Source organism: Mustela erminea, chromosome 6, assembly GCF_009829155.1.
Source record: "Mustela erminea isolate mMusErm1 chromosome 6, mMusErm1.Pri, whole genome shotgun sequence".
Classification (NCBI taxonomy): domain Eukaryota; kingdom Metazoa; phylum Chordata; class Mammalia; order Carnivora; family Mustelidae; genus Mustela; species Mustela erminea.
The window spans coordinates 84912835-84931541 of record NC_045619.1 but is presented as its reverse complement, the minus strand read 5'-3'; the positions used below and the strand labels follow the sequence as shown (position 1 = coordinate 84931541).

At 52.6% G+C, this 18707-nt stretch overlaps 1 protein-coding gene across 1 annotated transcript; it reads right to left on the bottom strand.

The window, feature by feature from the left end:
- Positions 1 to 1051: 1051 nt before the first annotated feature.
- PRPH (peripherin) lies at positions 1052 to 4882 on the bottom strand. The gene is made up of 9 exons (XM_032348096.1): positions 4225 to 4882; positions 3758 to 3818; positions 3481 to 3576; positions 2922 to 3089; positions 2695 to 2820; positions 2398 to 2618; positions 2247 to 2296; positions 1923 to 2002; positions 1052 to 1465 (listed from the first exon to the last, which is right to left on the bottom strand). The coding sequence occupies exons 1-9, from the start codon at positions 4764 to 4766 to the stop codon at positions 1400 to 1402; spliced, it is 1410 nt and encodes a 469-aa protein (XP_032203987.1). The 5' UTR covers positions 4767 to 4882; the 3' UTR covers positions 1052 to 1399.
- Positions 4883 to 18707: the final 13825 nt, after the last annotated feature.

The following is an 18707-nucleotide window of genomic DNA, read 5'->3' as shown; positions in this document are numbered from 1 at the left end:
GGCTGGTTTAAATGCTCTTCCTCATGTCCCCACAATGTCATCTTCTTTCCCAGTCATAGCACTCTTTACAAGGCTGGAACGACCTGCTGGTAAGTCCCTGTCCCCTACCCCAGACTGGGGGCTCCTTGAGAGCAGGGACTCTGGCTTACTTCCTGCATGTAGCACAATAATTGAGTGAAAAAGATAATTTTAAAAAACTCAGAGGGGCACCTGGGTGGCTCAGTGCATTGAGCCTCTGCCTTTGGCTCAGGTCATGGTCTCAGGGTCCTGGGATTGAGCCCCTCATGGGCTCTCTGCTCAGCAGGGAGCCTTCGTCTACCCCGACCCTGTCTGCCTCTCTGCCTACTTGTGATCTAACAAATAAATAAAATCTTTAAACAAACTCAAAGGGATTTTGACTTGAAGGCGAGGGCAGGATGGAGTAGAGTTAGTGGGCATTGTAGAAGGAGACATTTTCAAGCAGGATAGGGAGTGATGGTGGCAGAGTCTGATTTGCTAAGAGTGTCAAGTAGGTTTAGGTGGGTGGCAGGACTAGGCCAGGGGAAAGAGATCAGTGAGGGAGATAACAGACCCAGGCAAACAGTGGGTGGACTAGGGTGGTGGCAGTGGGGACAGGGAGAACAAGACAAGACTTAAGAAGTAGAATTTACAGAATTGGTGGCTAGGTGAAGAAAAGAAGGGGTAGAAGATGAGGTGTTCTAATGTGGCAGTCTCGTTCCCCTTAGTGGTAACCTCTTCTAGAGTGGGAAACCCCAAAGGAAGAACATGATGGCAGGTAGAGAGGGAAGTGCGGAGCCCTGTCTGGACACGCTTAGCTTGAGGGGCTAGGGTGCACCCAGAAGGCACCTCCTGGACATTCAGGGCTGCCACCGACACACAGAAGTTGAGAAGCAGTGGATGTAGAACTAGGAGAAGGATAGATAGAGGAGTCACAGATGCCAAGATACAGGATGCAGGAAAGAAATGACTAGAGGCAAGGGAAAAATACTGCTGAGCCCCATCCCCACAGCCACCCGCACTTCCATAGAGACAAACGCACTGGAGAGGTTTCTCTTGACAGCAGTTTTATTTGATTCAAAAGTGGAACTCAGATCCTGGCCCACTCCACTGGTCATGGGATAATGACTAGATCTGGAGATCGCCGGCCTCTTACTAGGACTCGATAAGGGGATATATAGGTCATATATAGGGCATATAGGTCACAGATACGTGCCAGGGCAGGGAGGAAAGGGCCAGCTATGGCTGGCTGGGTAGGGCTTGGCCACAGGCCCGGGAAGGGGTGACTTGTGGAATCCCTTAGACACATGCAGAGCCAGAGAGGTCTAATTCAGTACTGGTACTGGGGTCTGGGACTTGGAGTAGGGCTAGGGCAGAGTCAGGGAGCTCTGGACCAATGGGTTCAGTAGCTGTGAGTAGAAGACTTGTCCAGCTCACTGCGCTGCTCCTTCTGGGACTCGGTCACCACCTGGTGGGGCAAGGCATGTGAAGGGCACAAACCACTCAGCACAACCCCCCTGTGATCTCCTTTGGGGTATGCTGTCTCCTTCTCCAGCAAAACGAGCGGAGGCTCCTGACTGACCATCCACCTCCTCTCTGTCCCTCTTGCTCCAAAGACCACTAACCCGCAATACTCTAAAATCAGCGGCAGCCATGGGGTGCCTGGGTGGCTCAGTGGGCTAATGCCTCTGCCTTAGGCTCAGATCATGGTCCCAGAATCCTGGGATCGAGCCCCCCATCGGGCTCTCTGCTCAGCGGGGAGCCTGCTTCCTCCTCTTTCTCTCTGCCTGCCTCTCTGCCTACTTATAATCTCTGCCTGTCAAATAAATAAATAAAATCTTTAAAAAAAATCAGCTGCAGCCATGTTGGGGCCTAGAAATAATATGGCCAATGATGGGGTCCTGGGTTCAAGTGGTCCATCTCACCTCTCCATCCCGCGTCTCAATGGTCTTGATCAGAACCATCTTCCTGCTGTGGCTGTCCTGAGGAGGCTCCACCTCAGGTACTGGAAAAAGCGGGATGAAGGGGTGGAAGAGAGGATTGTGGTGTCTCTCCTTCTAAGCCCTGCCTCTCATCTATGAGGGAAGGGGAGGGGAGTGGCAGGGCATGAGGAGCAGGCCTGAGTATAGACTAGGACCCAGAAGTTCATGGACAGAATCGATCCCTGAGCAGGGGCATAGCAAGAGTCTGGTCAGGGCAGAAGCGGACAAGGGGACAGGGAGGTTTAAAGCCAGGCGTGGGAGACTCACCAGTCGTCTTTATACTCAAGGATGCAAAAGAATGGATTGGCACAGAGATCCTGGGAACGAAACCAGGGGTGAGCGACTCGGCCCAGGCCCCACCCCTTCCCTAAACGCCCAATCCCCACCATCCTCCCACCCCCAGCAGCACTGCCCCCACCTGCTCTCCTCGCCCTCCAGAAGCTTCCGGTAGGTGGCGATCTCGATGTCCAGGGCCATCTTGACGTTGAGGAGCTCCTGGTACTCGCGCAGGTGCCGTGCCATCTCCTCCTTCAGCTGTCGCAGCTCCTCCTCGAGTCTCGCGGCGCCCGCTTGATACCCGCCCGCCTCCAGGGCAAACTGCTCCTCTAACTCCCGCAGCTGTCTGAGCAGCGCCTCGTTCTGGGGGCAGCAGGGGGTCACTGGGGGAACAGCCTCCACCCCCACCGCCGCCCGGGGCCCGAAGCCCGAAACTCACCGTGCCGCGCAACCCGTCCACCTCACAAGTCAGGCTCTGTATCTGGCGTCGGGACTCATTCATCTCCTGCTTGGCCTGACGCAGGGCCTCGTGGTTCCGGTTGGCGGCGTCGGACAGGTCCGCGTACTGCGGCGCGCGAGGCAACCCGGCCGTGAGCTGGCGGGACGCACCCTCCCTGCTGCGCCCCACTCGCCCAGACCCTCCCTCACCCTCCCGGGCTCTCGCACTTTGGACTTGTACCACTCCTCTGCCTCCTGCAGGTTCTTCGCCGCGATGCTCTCGTACTGCGCTCGGATGTCCCTCAGCGCCGCCGTCAGCTCCGGCTTCACGGTGGCCTCCACCTCGACCTGCTGCACCTGCTGGCTCTCCACGCTCACCTGCAGGTCTCGCAGCTCCTGCCGCCCAGGACAAGAAGTTGTTGAGGTTGCCGCGCGGATCTCACGCAGGCCTGCCTAGCAGTTCACGCGCAGAAAAAGAAACACTCGAACGAACAGATGGGGGCGCCAGGGAGCGCAGCGCGCTTGGTCTGCGCGTCCTGCGCCCCGGTCCGCTCCAAGGCCGCGGCCAAGTTCCAGGGTGCAGCTCCGCTGCTCGCCACCAGGTGGCGCAGGGGTGGGAGTCAAACCACCTGTAGACCGGGGTTGAGGGGCTGCGTCTAACCCAGCGAATCTCACTTCTCTTCCCCAGGGCAATCCCTCAGCGGCAGTCTCCTCCACCGTCTGCGTTTCAGCTCCAATGCGACCACCTGCAACCTTCGAAGCCTGCCCTGACCCTCGGTCCACCTACCTCCTCATGTAGCTTCTTGAGGAACTCAATCTCATCCATCAAAGACTCGATCTTGCGCTCTAGTTCCAGGCGGGACAGGGTGGCGTCGTCCACGTCCTTAGGGGGGTGGCCGAGGGGGTTCAAGAGCAGGGAGGGGCTGCTCAGGCCGGGGAAGGGCCAGGCCTCCCTGCCTGTCTCTGGAGGCTTCTGGTCGCCTCCTGGCGCCCGCACACGTCACCCTAGATACGCAGGCGGGGGTAGACGTGGGGAGACTGGGTGACGTGGGGCCCGGGCTCACCTTGCGGAAGAGCACGAGGTTGTGCTCCGCGTCCTCCCTCTTGCGCGTCTCCTCCTCCAACCTGGCAAGAAGGGTGGGCAGAGGCTGAGGGGCAGAGTCATCGCCCAACCATCGGGCCGCGCACCCCAGGGTCTAGATTAGAGGCTGCTGCTGTCCAGGGCTGAGGACGGGTCTTCAACCGGCCCAATGGCCTCGCCTGCTTTCTCTCTAACGGACTGGGAGATGAGATGGGACCCCTTTTTCCACAGGGGAGGCATGGTAACTCCTCCTCCCTCCCCTCCCCAGAGAGGCTGCAAAGTGGTGGGGGAGGGTCGGCGGGGGCGAGAGCCCGCGGGCAAGCCTTGCTCCCTGCGCACTCCTGTGCAGACCGAGAGGAGACACTCCCCCAGGCGACTGGTGGGGAAGGGAGCGGAGCGAGGAGCAGCCGCCTCGACGGCCGCCGCCCAAACCCGGCCCTGCTCCCTGACCTCTGCTTGAGCGCCGCCAGGTCCTCCGCCAGCCCGTCGCGCTCCACCTGCACCCGGTCGCGCTCGCGGCCCAGCAGCTCGAGCTCCCTCCGCAGCTCGCGCAGCTCCTGCTGGCACAGCTGGTCGGCGCGCGCCGGCTCCTGGCCCCGGGCCTGGTTCAGCTCCCCACGCAAGGCCGCGTTCTGCTGCTCCAGGAAGCGCACCTTCTCAATGAAGTTGGCGAAGCGGTCGTTGAGCTCCTGCAGCTCCTGCTTCTCATTGCTGCGCGTGGCCAGGAACTCCTGGTTGAGAGCCTCGGCCATGGAAAAGTCGAGGCGCTCCGAGGGCAGGCGCAGGAGGGCGCCCGCTCCCGCCCGGGGGCCGCGGAAACTGCCCAGGCGCACCGAGGAGCCGGTGGACGCCGATCCCAGCAGGCGACTGCTCGAGAAGCGGGAGCTGGACGCATAGGAGTAGGCCCCGGGGGACAGTGAGGGCGGTGGCCCGAAGGTGCGGCGGTAGGAGGTGGAAGCGACGCTGGCTCGGAGACCCGACGGGTGGCTCATGGCGGCCGAGGACTGGCACTCACCGCGGGCAGAGCTGGTCCGGGAGCTGGGAGGGAGCTGCGGACCGCAGCGAGGCGGCTTTATAGGCCTTCGGGCTCAGGGGGGGCACGGGCAGCTCCTCCCACTGGCCTGACAGCGGGTCTCTGTGGGGAGGGGGACGCCCCACCCCTGCGGAGCGGCAAGAGAGCCGCACCCTCCCTCCAAGGTTGTTGGCGCCCTGCCTACTTGATTCCCCCTGTTGCTGGCCGGGAAGGAAGCGGGCCTGGCGACCACCCGCAGGCCTGGGCTGGGGGCTCAGCTGGATGGATCCTTCCAGCAACATCCAGAGCGGGGAACCTAGGCTGGGAGGGCCTGACTGGAGCTGGGGTTCCTGCCTGCAAGAGCTGGTAAAAATCGATGTACAAATGTAGAATCATTATCCACCTGAAATTAATGTTAGGTCAGTTATACCTCAGTACAAAAAATAATGGGGGGATAGGAGGCCTGGAGGTTAAAGAGCAGGCTGCTGGCTCATGAGCAGTGAGAAGGTGGCCCCGGAGAGTTGGCCTGGCTTGGGCCCTGGGGCCTGTGCCCCCACTTGTCCCCTGAAGGCTAGGCCCTGCTTTTACCTGCTGTCAGCTACCCCTGTTACCACACCCAGGGAGAAATAGGGGACAGGAGGGCCGAGGGAGCCAAGAGGGGGTGGGGAAGGGCTGATCCTTCCGTAATCCCCAGGGTCCAGTGGAGGTCTGCTGCCTGGCGCCAGCTCTGCTGCTAATGGACTGGCCATGTCCCCTCCCCCTCCTCTGGACACTTGGCCAGGGGGTTGCCTGCTGATGTTTCAGCCTTAAAGACACAGCTCCCAAAGCTGGACCCCTGCTGGGTGGGCCCAGCAGAGGGTGCAGAGGGTGGCTGGGCCCAGCTCGGGGGTCCCACACGGGAGGGTGGGTGCCCTGCCAGGGGCTGAGCTGAATGAGGTGGTTGTCCGCTGTCTGGCTTTCCTGGATTCTCCCTTCCCCCAACCAACTGCTGCTCAGTCACGGGCCTTACAGGAACCAGAGCAATTCCTGAGGTAGGAAGGGGAGGGGGCTGAGGGGCGGCAGCGGCTGCCAAGGCTGAGACATGAAGTGACTGGCAGGAACCGGTTACCAGTATGGAGGAGTTGCAGGTAGCCAGGGATGGGTAGGGCTGGATGGGGAAGAGATGGGGAAGGAGAAAGTGCCCATTGCTAGTGGTCCAGGGACTGAAAGAGGAGAGAGAAGGCCCCAGAGCAGATCCACAAGCCTATGCACACAAGATGCATCCGCGTAATGTAACAGCAGGACCTCACTTATACGCACACACATCACACACACACAACCACACAGCCCATCCGGCCCTCCCCCACCCCAGTTATCGGGAAGGCTGACGTCTGGCCTTTGCATGTCTGCAGCTTCCAGAACTCAGGCACAGGCCGCCCCGGAGTGGACAGAGGCAGCTCAGGTGGTCTGCAGGAGGCAGGCTGCTGAGGCCCGTTGGGTTTGCCAAGAGCCAGGGGGCTGCTGCTGCCGCGGACTCCAGGGCTTTCCAGCACGGACAGGTCCACCTCAGACAGGCCCTGAGGACCAGAGCTGGGCATCTGGGAAAGCAGGTTTGGGACTCCAGGCTGGATCTCTGGGTGAGGGGGAGAGGAGGGCGGCTCCTTGGCCAGCCAGCTCCTCAGCATTGCAGGGCAGAGGAACCTCCCCTCCTTTGTGTGTCCTCTGAGATGGGCCAACGCCCGCCCGCTCACATCTACCGCCTTCCTTCATCTCCTCTCCAGGCCCCTCCCTCCTTCCGGGCCATTAGTCTCTCCCTGCACAGCTGCCAGGTCCTTCTCCTTGATGGATCTGGTTTGGTTGCCAGGGGAATGGGAAGAAGAAGGATGGGGGCGGGGGGACAGGACAGACAAACCTGGGCTTGTCCCCTTGACTTCTAGGAGTGGGGAGGAGTAGGGTCTGGCTTGGGCAGTGGGGAGGAGCTTGGGGGCTGTGTGTGTATATGTCAGGGTGGGGCAGGATGCTGGGGAAACTTTGGTGCTTTCTGCCATAGCCCTAGGCTCTGAGACTCCAGCTGCCATTGGCCAAGACCCCCATTTACCCCAGCCTAGGCCCTAGCCCGTCCCTGTCTACTGTCCATAGGGAGCAAACTGGGAGTCTGAGCTGGTCCTTCCCGACTCTGTCTTTATACTGAGCTGCTGGTAGATCTGGGCCTTTGAGAATCACATAGAGGCCCCTTGGGCTGGGCTCAGGCAGTTCCAGGTGGAGTGCCCACCTCTCCGCTGCTTAAGCTCCCAGCTCAGCACACGGGTACCTCAGAGGAGAGGGAACCAGAGCCTCCTCGGCAGGGCTCTGGGAGCTGTGGAGGGAGTGAGGCCGGGGCCTGGGTGGGGGAACAAGGCAGGCTAGCGAGTCAGAGAAGCCTCCTCCCCCTTACTCAGAAAGAGCTGGGCCTGGGAGATCTTAAGGCCAGAAGAAAGGTGAGAAAGGGTCATGATTGAGAGCCAGGGCTCCGGTATCCAGTGGCCAAGCCTCCCATCTGACTCCAACATTCTGTGTTGTAGGAATACAGGCAGGAATTTACAATGTCCTTCCATGTCCTGCAGTGAAATGTAGATCATCGTAACTTCTACCTCACACTGTTGGTGGGAGGATTCAATACTTAGGATACATACGGTAATGGCTGGAAGTTAGTCTTACTATTACCATTACTGACTGCCCAAGTGATGCTGTCAGCTGCGAACACGGTGAGGATCTGGACTTCTTTTGGATTGCCCCTCCTAGTGGCTGAGAGCAGTTCTGGACCCAGGGTAGAAGGAGCCAAGTACTGCCTGGCTGATCTTTCCTCAATGTACTGAAGAAGACATGGACTCTGGGAAGACTGCCTGGGTCCTCAGTTTAATTAGCTGTTTGCTTTGGGGTCTGGGTGAGTGTTTTCACCGCTGTTCGCTCCATTTTCATTGTCCACAAATGGGGCAATGAGAATTGTACCAACCTATGCTACGGGAGGGTTAGCTGAGTTACCATTTATGAGGCACTCAGTGCTAATATGTGCTGGTAAGTACTAGCCAGTATTAGGAATACTCGTCCTCTTCTGCTGCTCTGGTGAAGGCTTGGAGGGGAATGACAGATGCGTTCAGAGGTTTGCAAGGAAGGTGAGCAATGAAGTTTACTGGCAAGAGTGCTGCCGAATGGCAGGCCATGGACTTAAAGCTAGACAAGGAAGGGGTGTGTGGGCGAGAGAGGGTAGGAGATTGGGAGAGTAAAAAGGTCCATAGCTGGCCTCCTGGGCAAGGTCAAATAACACTCCTCGTACAGAAGAATTGAAAGAGGCACGGGGGGGGGGGAGTAGGAAGTTTTTTCAGAGATTGAGATGCAGGAATTTGTGATTCTAGAACTGTGGTATTTATGAATTATAAGATTTCCAGAGTGTTTTTAAGGAAGTGGGCAACGGAGGCTAAAGTTGAATGAAGGAAAAGGTCATAGGAGAAGAGATCAGGCCAGCAGCCTGGGCACTTCTGAGCCGTGTGACCCTGGGCAACTTACTTGTCCTCTCTGAGCTTCTGTTTCTTCATCTGTAAAAAATAGGGATAATGACCCCTCCCTCCCTGGGTGTTGTGACATCTAAGTGAGATCTAAGTACTTCATGTATTACTTGTACACAGAGTAAATAGCATGTCATGAGGCTCACAGTAGGTGCTCAGCACTACTGCTGGCCTTCTTCCCCTGCTCTGTGATGGAGAGGAAACTGAGACATAGAGGAGCCATGCCATAGCCCTAATTACTTGTAACTAAGTGTCAGCTGGGGTCCCCCTGCCCTTCAGAACCCTAGAACTGGCTTGACCTCCAGTCCACATCCTGGGGGTAGTCCAGTGTCATCCTCAAGATCTCTTTGCCTTCCTAGGGCTTCCCCTTCATACCCCTAGCTCCAAGTCCTGCTGCCCCTGAACTAGCTGACTCTCCAGCCGAATCTCCACAGTGCCTGGATGTGGGACTCGGCCCCATCCCGTGGTTCTGTGGTCTCTGTTCCCATCACTTAGATAGAACTCAAGGTTTAGAGGGACAACGTTGCCTGTCTGAGATTGCACAGCAAGCTAGGAGTGGCTCCCTCTGCAGGAAGGCACATCCTGGTGGGTCAGGCGCTGCTGATGTTCTCTGGGCTCTGGCCCCATAGAAGCCAAGAGGAGCCTCAACCACGATCATTCCAGCTCCACACTTCTCAAAGTGGCTTCTCTCCCAGGCGACTGGTCCAGCCACAGGGTCCCCACTGACAAAGTGGCTGCACCAGAATGGAATCCCTTCCCCATTATCTCCATCTGGGGCTTCCACTCCTCCCAGTTAGAGGGCACTCTGGGTGTCTTTTCCATGCCATCCCTTTTCTCATTGTATTGTACAGTAATAGCTAACATTTCCTATATGGCATACGTTCTACACACATTATCATTTTTAATCCTTCAAATCACCCTACAACATAAGGACTATTATGATTCCCGTTCTACAGTTGAAAAAGCTGAGGCCCAGAGAGGTTAAGCAACTTGCCCAAGGTCACACAGCTAGTAAACTAGCACCAGTTTGTTATATGTCTGACTCCCCCATCCCTGACAATATGATCTTTGAGGTCATGGATCAGGTCTTAGTCACCTTTGTGACTGTGGAGTATAGCATAGGATCTAGGTCAAATAATGTTGGTTAAACTGAAGGGGAACTCTGAGGCACCTGAAAAAATATCTTTCCCTTGAGAAGTGGTCCAGAAACTAGAGAGAAATGTGTTGCTGCCACCTTCTGGTCAGAAGCTAGAATGACATGTCTGCAGTCCGTACATCTAAGACTCCTGGTTCATGGAACATTGAAATTTGGGGAATTCACCGTTATTGGACCTTCTTTCTACAGCTGAGAAAAATTCATAAGTGTGTGTAAAGTAGAACAGCAACACTGGTTTAGGAGTTCAGAACCCTGACTCCATTCTTCACCTATCTCCAGGAGCTGCCCCGGCAACTCCCACCCTTAAGCAAAAAGCCAGGGAAGCAGGGCAAAAATCCATTCTCTGCCTTCAAACACCACCCCCAGCCTCCTCATCGTCTACTATGCTCACAGTCTCCAGTCCTGCCCCATCATAAAATCCCATCTCCACCTGCCTTCCTGACCTTTCCAATCAGCTACCCTACCCCTCTGCTGGAGAACAGGAGAGCAGCTTATGGACGCGGAACACTAGGTGACTTTTTCTCCTCAGGGCATGGCCTGAGGGCTTGACAGTCACCTGAGGGACTATTAAAAAGTAGATCCCAGTGCCCCACCCAGGTCTTCTGAATCTCTAGAATCTGCGTTTTAACAAACTTCCTAGGTGATTTTGGATGCACGTGGAAATTTGAGTATTCTAGGATGAAGTTTTTTTTCTTTAAATTGTCCATCTTTTCCCCCATTTTATTTTGAAGAGTTTCAAACCCAGGAAGAGTTGAAAGAAGCCCACTGTAAACACCACTATACCCTTCTCCCAGACTCTCCAGTTGTCAATATTTTGCCACGATCCCTTTGAAAGTAAGTTTCAGGCATCATGATATTTTACCCCTAGACTTCAGCATGCATCTCCTAAGAACAAAGACCTTTTCCTACAGTACTATTAACCCACTCAAGAAGTTTAACCCTGATAGAGCCATATTATCTAATAAACAATCCTATAAGAATTCCCCCAATTGTTCCAAGAATGTCCTTCCTAGCTATTTTCCCCCATCTGGGATCAAAGATCAAGAATAGTATTTGCTTGTCACCTGGGCAGAAGGAAGAGCCAGAGCATAGGGGTAAGTCTGGGATGAGCTTGGCATGTTTCAGGGGTTAGAGAAAGGTCAGTGAAGCGGGAGCAAGATGGGCTAGGAGGAGAGAGGGAAAGGTGAGGTTAAAGATGTGGGAAGGAGTCTGGGCACGCAGGCCTTTGTAAAACAGAGCTAAGAGTTTATAGCTTATTTTATTTTAATGCAATGAAAAGCCAGGGGAGGGCTTTAAGCAGGGGAATGACTAGATCTGATTTATGACTTTAAAAGGTCAATCTGAAGACAATTTCAGAATTGGGACATTCTATAGTACAACAATTCCAAGACACTTTAAAAAGTCAGTGTCATTTTTCTTTAAAGATTGTATTTATTTATTTGAGAGAGAAAGCACAAACAGGGGGAGGGGCAGAAGGAGAGGGAAAAGCAGGCTCTCCACTGAGCAAGAAGCCTGATGGATCCCAGGACTCTGGGATCATGACCTGAGCCAAAGGCAGATGCTTAACCAACTGAGCCACCCAAGCATCCCAAAAATGTCAGTGTCTTTTTTTTTTTAAGTGGGAAAATTCATTTCCTAGGGATGCCATAAGAAATCACCACAAACTTGGTGGCTTAAAACACCAAGAAATTCATTCTCACAGTTTTGGAGGCTGAAAGTCCAAAATCAAGATATTGGCAGGTCTGTACCTCCAAAGGCTCTAGGGGAGAGTCCTTCCTTGCCTCTTCCAGTTTCTGGCGGCTTCTGGTGTTCCTTGGCTTGTGGCTGCATCTGTAATCTCTGTCTTGGTCTTTACATGGCCTTCTCTTCTGTGTCTATGTCTTCTCTTTTCTGTCTTATAAAGACAATTATCTTTGGGGACCCAGTTCATCCAAGATGATCTCAAGATCCTTAACTATATTTTGCAAAGACCCTTCTTCCAAATATAGTCACATTCATCTGCTCCCAGATGTTGACATATCTTTTTAATGGGCCACCACTCAACCCACTACAGTGGGAGATTGTTCTAGACAAAAAAGAGAGAGTGAGAGAGAGAGAAAGATCAGGATAAACAACAGCTAAATGCAATATATAAACCTAGATTGGATCCTGGATTTGAAGGGGGGGTGATATTGTAATAATTTGTGTATTATATGCTGTGGAATGAGTATTCTGTTTTTAGGGATGGTATGTGTAAGGGAATGTTCTTGTTCTTGGCCGGTGCCCACAGGAGTGCCTGCCTCTAAGAGCAAAGTGTCATGACTCCCCAGACCTTACTAGTAGGTCAGTCTCACTGTCTTTGACACTGTGTGGGGCAAGGCAGAGGCTCTGGCTACTGGGTGAGAGAGACCAAGAAGGAGCAGTTGCAGTTAGTCACACTGCTGGTCAGTATAGAAACTGGGCTTCTCCTCTTGGCCTCCACTTGACACTGCATCTCTTGGAAGAGACTGTGCCTGATGAGAGCTTCTCTCCACTCCCAGCAGAGGATGTTGTCTCCAGAGTCAGAGAGACTGTAGCAAAGACTTCTCTCCTCTCAGCCTATTGTCTCCACATGGAGCCAGCCTTGCCAATCAAACATGGGTGCACGGGGGGTCCCCTGAACTTAACCTCATTTCCTAGCATCTCCCCTATGGGCTCAATGCCTTTCAGCCGGTTTACAATTCATAGGTCGTTCATTGGTCAGTAGGTCCCTGCCTGGGAGGAGCGGTGCCACCCCCTGTGAAGGGACGAAGGACATCATGGCAGGTGCTCTCTCTGGCCTAGCAGATAATGAGCCCTGCAGTCTTGAACAAGCCTGTTGCTCTGGTCCAACAGCTCCACCAGTGAAAACAGACTGTGCTGAGTTGATTCAAAGGCCTTGAGGGATGGCCGGGATTTGGATGGCTGAACTCTAGGGAACATGATGGAGAACAGCAGCGCCTTAGTGAGGCTAGGGCTGAAGAGGTTTGTGGCAAGGCTGTGGGCATCCCGGGCGGGTAGGACTGGTTTATGGAGGGTGGAAAAGTGAGGCAGAGGGGTTTACACAGAAGATGGCTCAGGTTGCAAGGACAGAGTGCCGAACCACTAATCAAGCAACTGGGTCCCAGGCCTGGGCCAGTTACTGGACCGTGCATGCCGTCCACAGAGTTAAAAAAAGGGGTTAGCTCGGGTGCCTGGGTGGCTCAGTTGGTTAAGCGACTGCCTTCGGCTCAGGTCATAATCCTGGAGTCCTGGGATCAAGTCCCACATCGGGCTCCCAGCTCCATGGGGAGTCTGCTTCTCCCTCTGACCTTCTCCCCTCTCATGCTCTCTCTTGGTCCCTCTCTCTCAAATAAATAAACAAAGTCTCTTAAAAAAAAATAAGTAAAGGGGTTGGCTTAAATGATCTCCAACATTTTTTCCCAAGCAGCTATGTTGTTGAGTAGGGGACTCAGGGAATAAAAGAAACATTTCTTAAAGATCCTGGTGGGTCTCAGGGCACTGCTCCCCGGGAGCTTGAAGCTCCTCCCTCATGGCATGATGCGCCAGGATTCTCTGGATAAGAAGGAGCAGCAGTCCCTGTACAGAGAGGGGAAGGGATGGGGGAAGCGGTGGCAACACATCCTGGGCTCGCTTGTACCAGAGCCGGAACATACGTGTGATCTCAACTGCAGCTGAAGGAGCCACTTTCAGAGTAGACCACAGTCAGGGCGTCCTGGGGGGTCAGTGATGTCCTCCCGAAACCCCAACTCTCTGGTGATTCAGATTGCCCAAGAGGAGGTGTGGGCTTGATGCTGGCCCACTTGGCGGACTCCCTCCCTCCAGACAACTGCTATGAGTCCTTTAGTCTGATCCAGGGGAAGGTTAGAGCAGGAAACTCTGGGACACGAAGCTCCCCTCCCCCACACAAAGATGATGCTGTGGTGGGAGGCGGTACTTACAATTCTGTGGGCTGTGAAGAGGTGAAACCTTGGCTCGTGGCCTCAGCTAGAGGACCCCTGGGTGCCTCCTCTCTAACCAGGCACTGGCTGGAGCACATGCACGGGCCTGCAAGGAGTCAGGACAGGGGCTCCTGCCCATCTGGCCAGCTGCCAGGATGCTCCTTTCTGCAGTCATTACACTCTGCCATCCATCTCGCCCTACCTCCTGTGCGGAGAGGCCTGGTGACAGCTGAACAGCCAAGTTCAAAGAGTCTGATACCTACAAACTGCCCTGCCGGCCCTCTGCCTGCAGGCCATGCAGACACTCATCTGACAGCCGGGCCCAGCCGGTCCTGCACTCTGGGAGCCTGCGAGTCATCTCCCAGCCAGAGACGGCCATTGTCGGGGTCTGTTAGAGGTTTTCACAGTGTGGCAGGGTGAATTTTCACAAAAAATTGTATGACACTGTTACTAGCAACCAGGGTAGAAATAAATATTACTTGCACATAAAGAGGAAGGAGGAGGAGAAGGAGAAGGGAAGAAGAAGGCGGGGGAGGAAAGGGAAGAAAAAACACTTGTACCTTAGGGGAATGCTCTCGGCAGCACTCCTGTGCTGAGGTCTGGCTGGAGAGAAGGGAGGCAGCAGAGGACACGGAGATGGGGAAAAGAGATAAGTGGGAGACAGAGGGAAGGGAGAAACAGAAGTGGAGAGAGGAGAGGATGAGGGGTGAGGTAGATGGGGAGAAGCGAGAAAGTGTAGGGGAAACCAAGTGGGTGAGAGAGGGAGAGAGGACCTTGCAGGCTTTTTCCTCTTAAGGATTCAAGGGCCTTCATACTCAGGAACAAGAGCAGAGTGATCCCTATCCACAGCCTGCAGCCTGCAGGATCTGGTTTGGTTCTTGTCTCAAGACTCAAGTTTGGGCACCTGGGGGGCTCACTCAGTTAAGCATCTGCCTTCTGCTCAGGTCATGATCCCAGGGTTCTGAGATCAAGCCCCACTTGTCAGGGAGCCTGCTTCTCCCTCTAACCCTCTCCCCTGCTTGTGGGCTCGCTCGCTCTCAAATAAACAAGTAAAATCTTAAAAAAAAAAAAAAAGTCATGCTCAAAGCTCCCTAGGCTCTGGGAGAACTGGGACTGCCCTGGGTCCTAGGCTAGATCTTCTGGCTAGGCTTCCTGCGGGGAGGTGATTCTCCCAGAGTGGGCCTCCTCGCTCTTCAATACCACCAGCAAATCAGACTAGGGTTTCATTCACAGTTGCATGTAAAAGGATAGAAGGTACATTTTTTGAACCTGCACATGTTCTCTGGGCACTTTCAATTTATGACTTTAAGTTCAGCCAGGGCTCCTGGGGAGCAGAGAATCTGTGATCTCCCAGGGCTATGTTTGCTCTGGAAAACAGGATATACACATTTAAAAGGACCTTAATATTTTTATTATTAAGCATTTTACCAAAATTTTCTATGAACTATTATATAAGGTCTTTAATTTTTTTTTTAATTTTAAGTAGGCTCCATACCCCACATGGGGCTCAAACTTACAACCACAGGATAGAGAGTTGCATGCGACTGAGCCAGTCAGACATCCCTGTTGTATTAGATGTATGCTTTTTGGCAGGAAGCAATAGAAAACCCAACTCAAAATGTCCTAAACAATAAGGGGGTTTTTAAGACCTAAATGTGAGACAAGAATCCATCAAAATCCTAGAGAACACAGGCAGCAACCTCTGTGACCTCGGCCACAGCAGTTTTTTTGCTAGACATGCCTCTCCAAAGGCAAGGGAAACAAAGGCAAAAATGAACTATTGGGACTTCATGAAGATAAAAAGTTTCTTCACAGCAAAGGAAACAGTCAACGAAACTAAAAAGCAACCTACGAATGGGAGAAGAGATTTGTAATATCTTATCAGATAAAGGTTAGTATCCAAAATCTACAAAGAACTTATCAAACTCAACACCCAAAGAGCACATAATCCAATTAAGAAATGGTCAGAAGATATGAACAGACATTTCTCCAAAGAAGACATCCACATGGCCAACAGACATATGAAAAAAAATGGTCAATATCACTTGGCATCAGGGAAATACAAACCAGAACCACAGTGAGATTCCACCTCGCACCAATCAGAATGGCTAAAATTTATAAGGCAGGAAACAGATGTTGGTGAGGATGCAGAGCAAAGGGAACCCTCCTACACTGTTGGTGGGAATGCAAGCTGGTGCAGCCACTCTGGAAAACAGCATGGAGTTTCCTCAGAAAGGTGAAAATAGGGGCACCTGGGTGGCTCAGTGGGTTAAGCCGCTGCCTTCGGCTCAGGTCATGATCTCAGGGTCCTGGGATCGAGTCCCGCATCGGGCTCTCTGCTCAGCAGGGAGCCTGCTTCCTCCTCTCTCTCTCTGCCTGCCTCTCTGCCTACTTGTAATCTCTCTCTGTCAAATAAATAAATAAAATCTTTAAAAAAAAAAAAAAAAAAAAAGGTGAAAATAGAGCTACCCTATGACCCAGGAATTACATTACTGCGTATTTGCTCCAAAGATATAAATGTAGTGATCCGAAGGGGCACCCGCACCCCAATGTTTATAGCAGCAATGTCCACAATAGCCAAACTATGGGAAGAGCACAGATGTCCATCAACAGATGAGTGGATAAAGATGATATGGTAAACATATGATGGAATATTACACAGCCATCAAAAAAGGAAATCTTGGGCGCCTGGGTGGCTCAGTGGGTTAAGCCGCTGCCTTCGGCTCAGGTCATGATCTCAGGGTCCTGGGATCGAGTCCCGCATCGGGCTCTCTGCTCAGCAGGGAGCCTGCTTCCTCCTCTCTCTCTCTCTCTCTGCCTGCCTCTCTGCCTACTTGTGATGTCTCTCTGTCAAATAAATAAATAAAATCTTTAAAAAAAAAAAAAAAAGGAAATCTTGCCATTTGAAACAACATAGCTGGAACTAGAGGTTATTATGCTAAGTGAAATAAATCAACCAGAGAAAGACAAATATCATATGATCTCACTCATACGTGGAATTTAAGAAAAAAAACAGAGGATCATAGAGGAAGAGAGGAAAAAATAAAACAAGACAAAATCAGAGAGGGAGACAAACCATAAGAGACTCTTAATCATAGGAAACAAACTGAAGATTGCTGGAGGGGAGAGGGATGGGGGTGGTGTAGCTGGGCGATGGACATTAAGGAGGGCACATGATGCAGTGAGCACTGGGTGTTCTATAAGACTGATGAAATCAGTGACATCTACCTCTGAAACCAGTAATACATTATATGTTAATTAATTGAACTTAAATTTAAAAAAAAAAGGGGGGGATTTAAAAATCTCAGATAATGAGAAAACAAGAGGCAGAGAAGTTTCAAGTCTGGTTAATTCAGGGCCTCAACATCCCACCAAGAAGCCAGGTTCTTCTCCTTTCTGCCCTGTCACACCCAGAGCGTTAGCTTTTGAGTGTTGGCATTCGTCCCCTCAGTCATAAGATGACTGCTGCACCGTCCAGCACTGTCTGCTCACGCAGTAATACCCAAGTATTGTAAGGGACAGAAATCCTTTCCCTGCGTTCCTTTTCAAGAGAAAGGAAATTTTTCTAAGGACATCCTCCCCCCAACCCCCAAGCAGCAGATCTTACTTCCCTTCTCATGTCAACAGCATCACAGGCTGTTTCCTTAGCCAATCGCTGGCCACAGAACTGGAATTACCTCCAGCAGCTGAGACCAAGATTCACCCTGGGGCTGGAGAGACCCAGCTTCCCCAGTGCCCGTGGGTGCCCAACACCTAAACGGAGCCGGGCTGTGTCGGCAGGTGGAGCCACCCACCGGGACGGCTTTGGGTAGATGTGTCATTGTGGCTGTGACATGTGACAATCTCTTCAGACATGGGGCCCATACTGCCTTGAATTAGGGTCGTGCCTCTGTTATCTGTCTCTACAGTGCAGGGGAGGGACAAAAAAAGCTAAATATAAGCCCTACAGTATCCGGCACAGTGACTCGCACCAATTAGGTTCTTTGAAAATACCGAGTGAGTTAAGCTGAAAAATGGAAATGATTGTTATAATCATATAATTGGATGTGATTACCTTGGCCAAGGGCATTTTAGTATTAGTTTACTGTCAGGCTAGACATCTCCTGTGAGCCACATGAGCTATTTGGTAAGAACAGAGTGCGGGGAGGGAGGTGATGGGTGACCGCAATGACACAGAATTTCCACCCACCCACTCACCCTCAGTGAATCAGACTAATGCGTGAATATAGACAAAACTCTCTCATGTAATTAGGAGAGCTTTACATTCTGTTCTCATTTGAAAAAGCAAATGAAGAAGAAACCTTCTGGTGGTGAGACAGGTGTTTAAAAGCATTCTCTGTATTATGACCTGTCGCTCTCGACCCGCAAGAACGACCCGTAGGCGAGGTGAGTGGCAAACTTCTTTATTCACAATCTTCAGCCGGGGACCCCCCCAGTCTAAGACCCCCAAGTATATCTCCACCAAGTGCGAACTATATCCAATCAGAGTATACCACGACTAACAAAACTACCAATCAGAAGGACTATCTATGTGCACGCATCGTGCTCGTGAGCACTACAGATCATGCGCCTTTCCCTTGACTCCTGGTATCTATCAAACGTCACCCGCGAATGCACTCACAGTCCTTGGGTTAATCTCTCACTCCTCCCACTCTTCTGGCCTTGCTTAGTGCGTGACTCCCTGCATCTGCTCGCATTCCTTAGGCAAACTATCTACAGCCTTGGCCTCTCATGCCTTGCTTAGTACATGACTCCTTGCTCCTGCTGCATGGCTCTCCACAGCTCCCCCTTTTTGTATTTTTATATGGCAGGGATCGTGCCTGTCTTAGGTCGCCAATCCTCTGCACACATGCTTACCCGTCATCGGGTACTCCCCCTAGCCGAGGAGCCCCTGTCTTAGGTTGCTATGGTGAGGGATCAGTCTTACCCGTCTTTGGCTACCGACCCAGCATTGCCAGCTATAATTTTGAGGGGGAATGGCTAGTCTCTGGAGCCACCATGGCCAAGTCTGCCATGTGTTTTAGCAGCAACAGCTTTAAGAGCATCAGAGTCACTCTCATTAGGCTTGTTTGTTTTTCCAGCCTGAGGAGGAATAATGTCAAACACTTTCTTATAATACCAGGGTCAGAGGGCACCTATGTGGCGATTAAGGTCGCTCTTTGAGCTTCCCACGATGGACCTGCTGTTGTTTACGCACGATGGCTCTCAACTTGTAAACTTCTACAAGTATAATTTTAGCCGCACACGGTAAAAGGCACATAAAAATAACAACCACTACTAGCACACCTATAATAGATCCTATAACA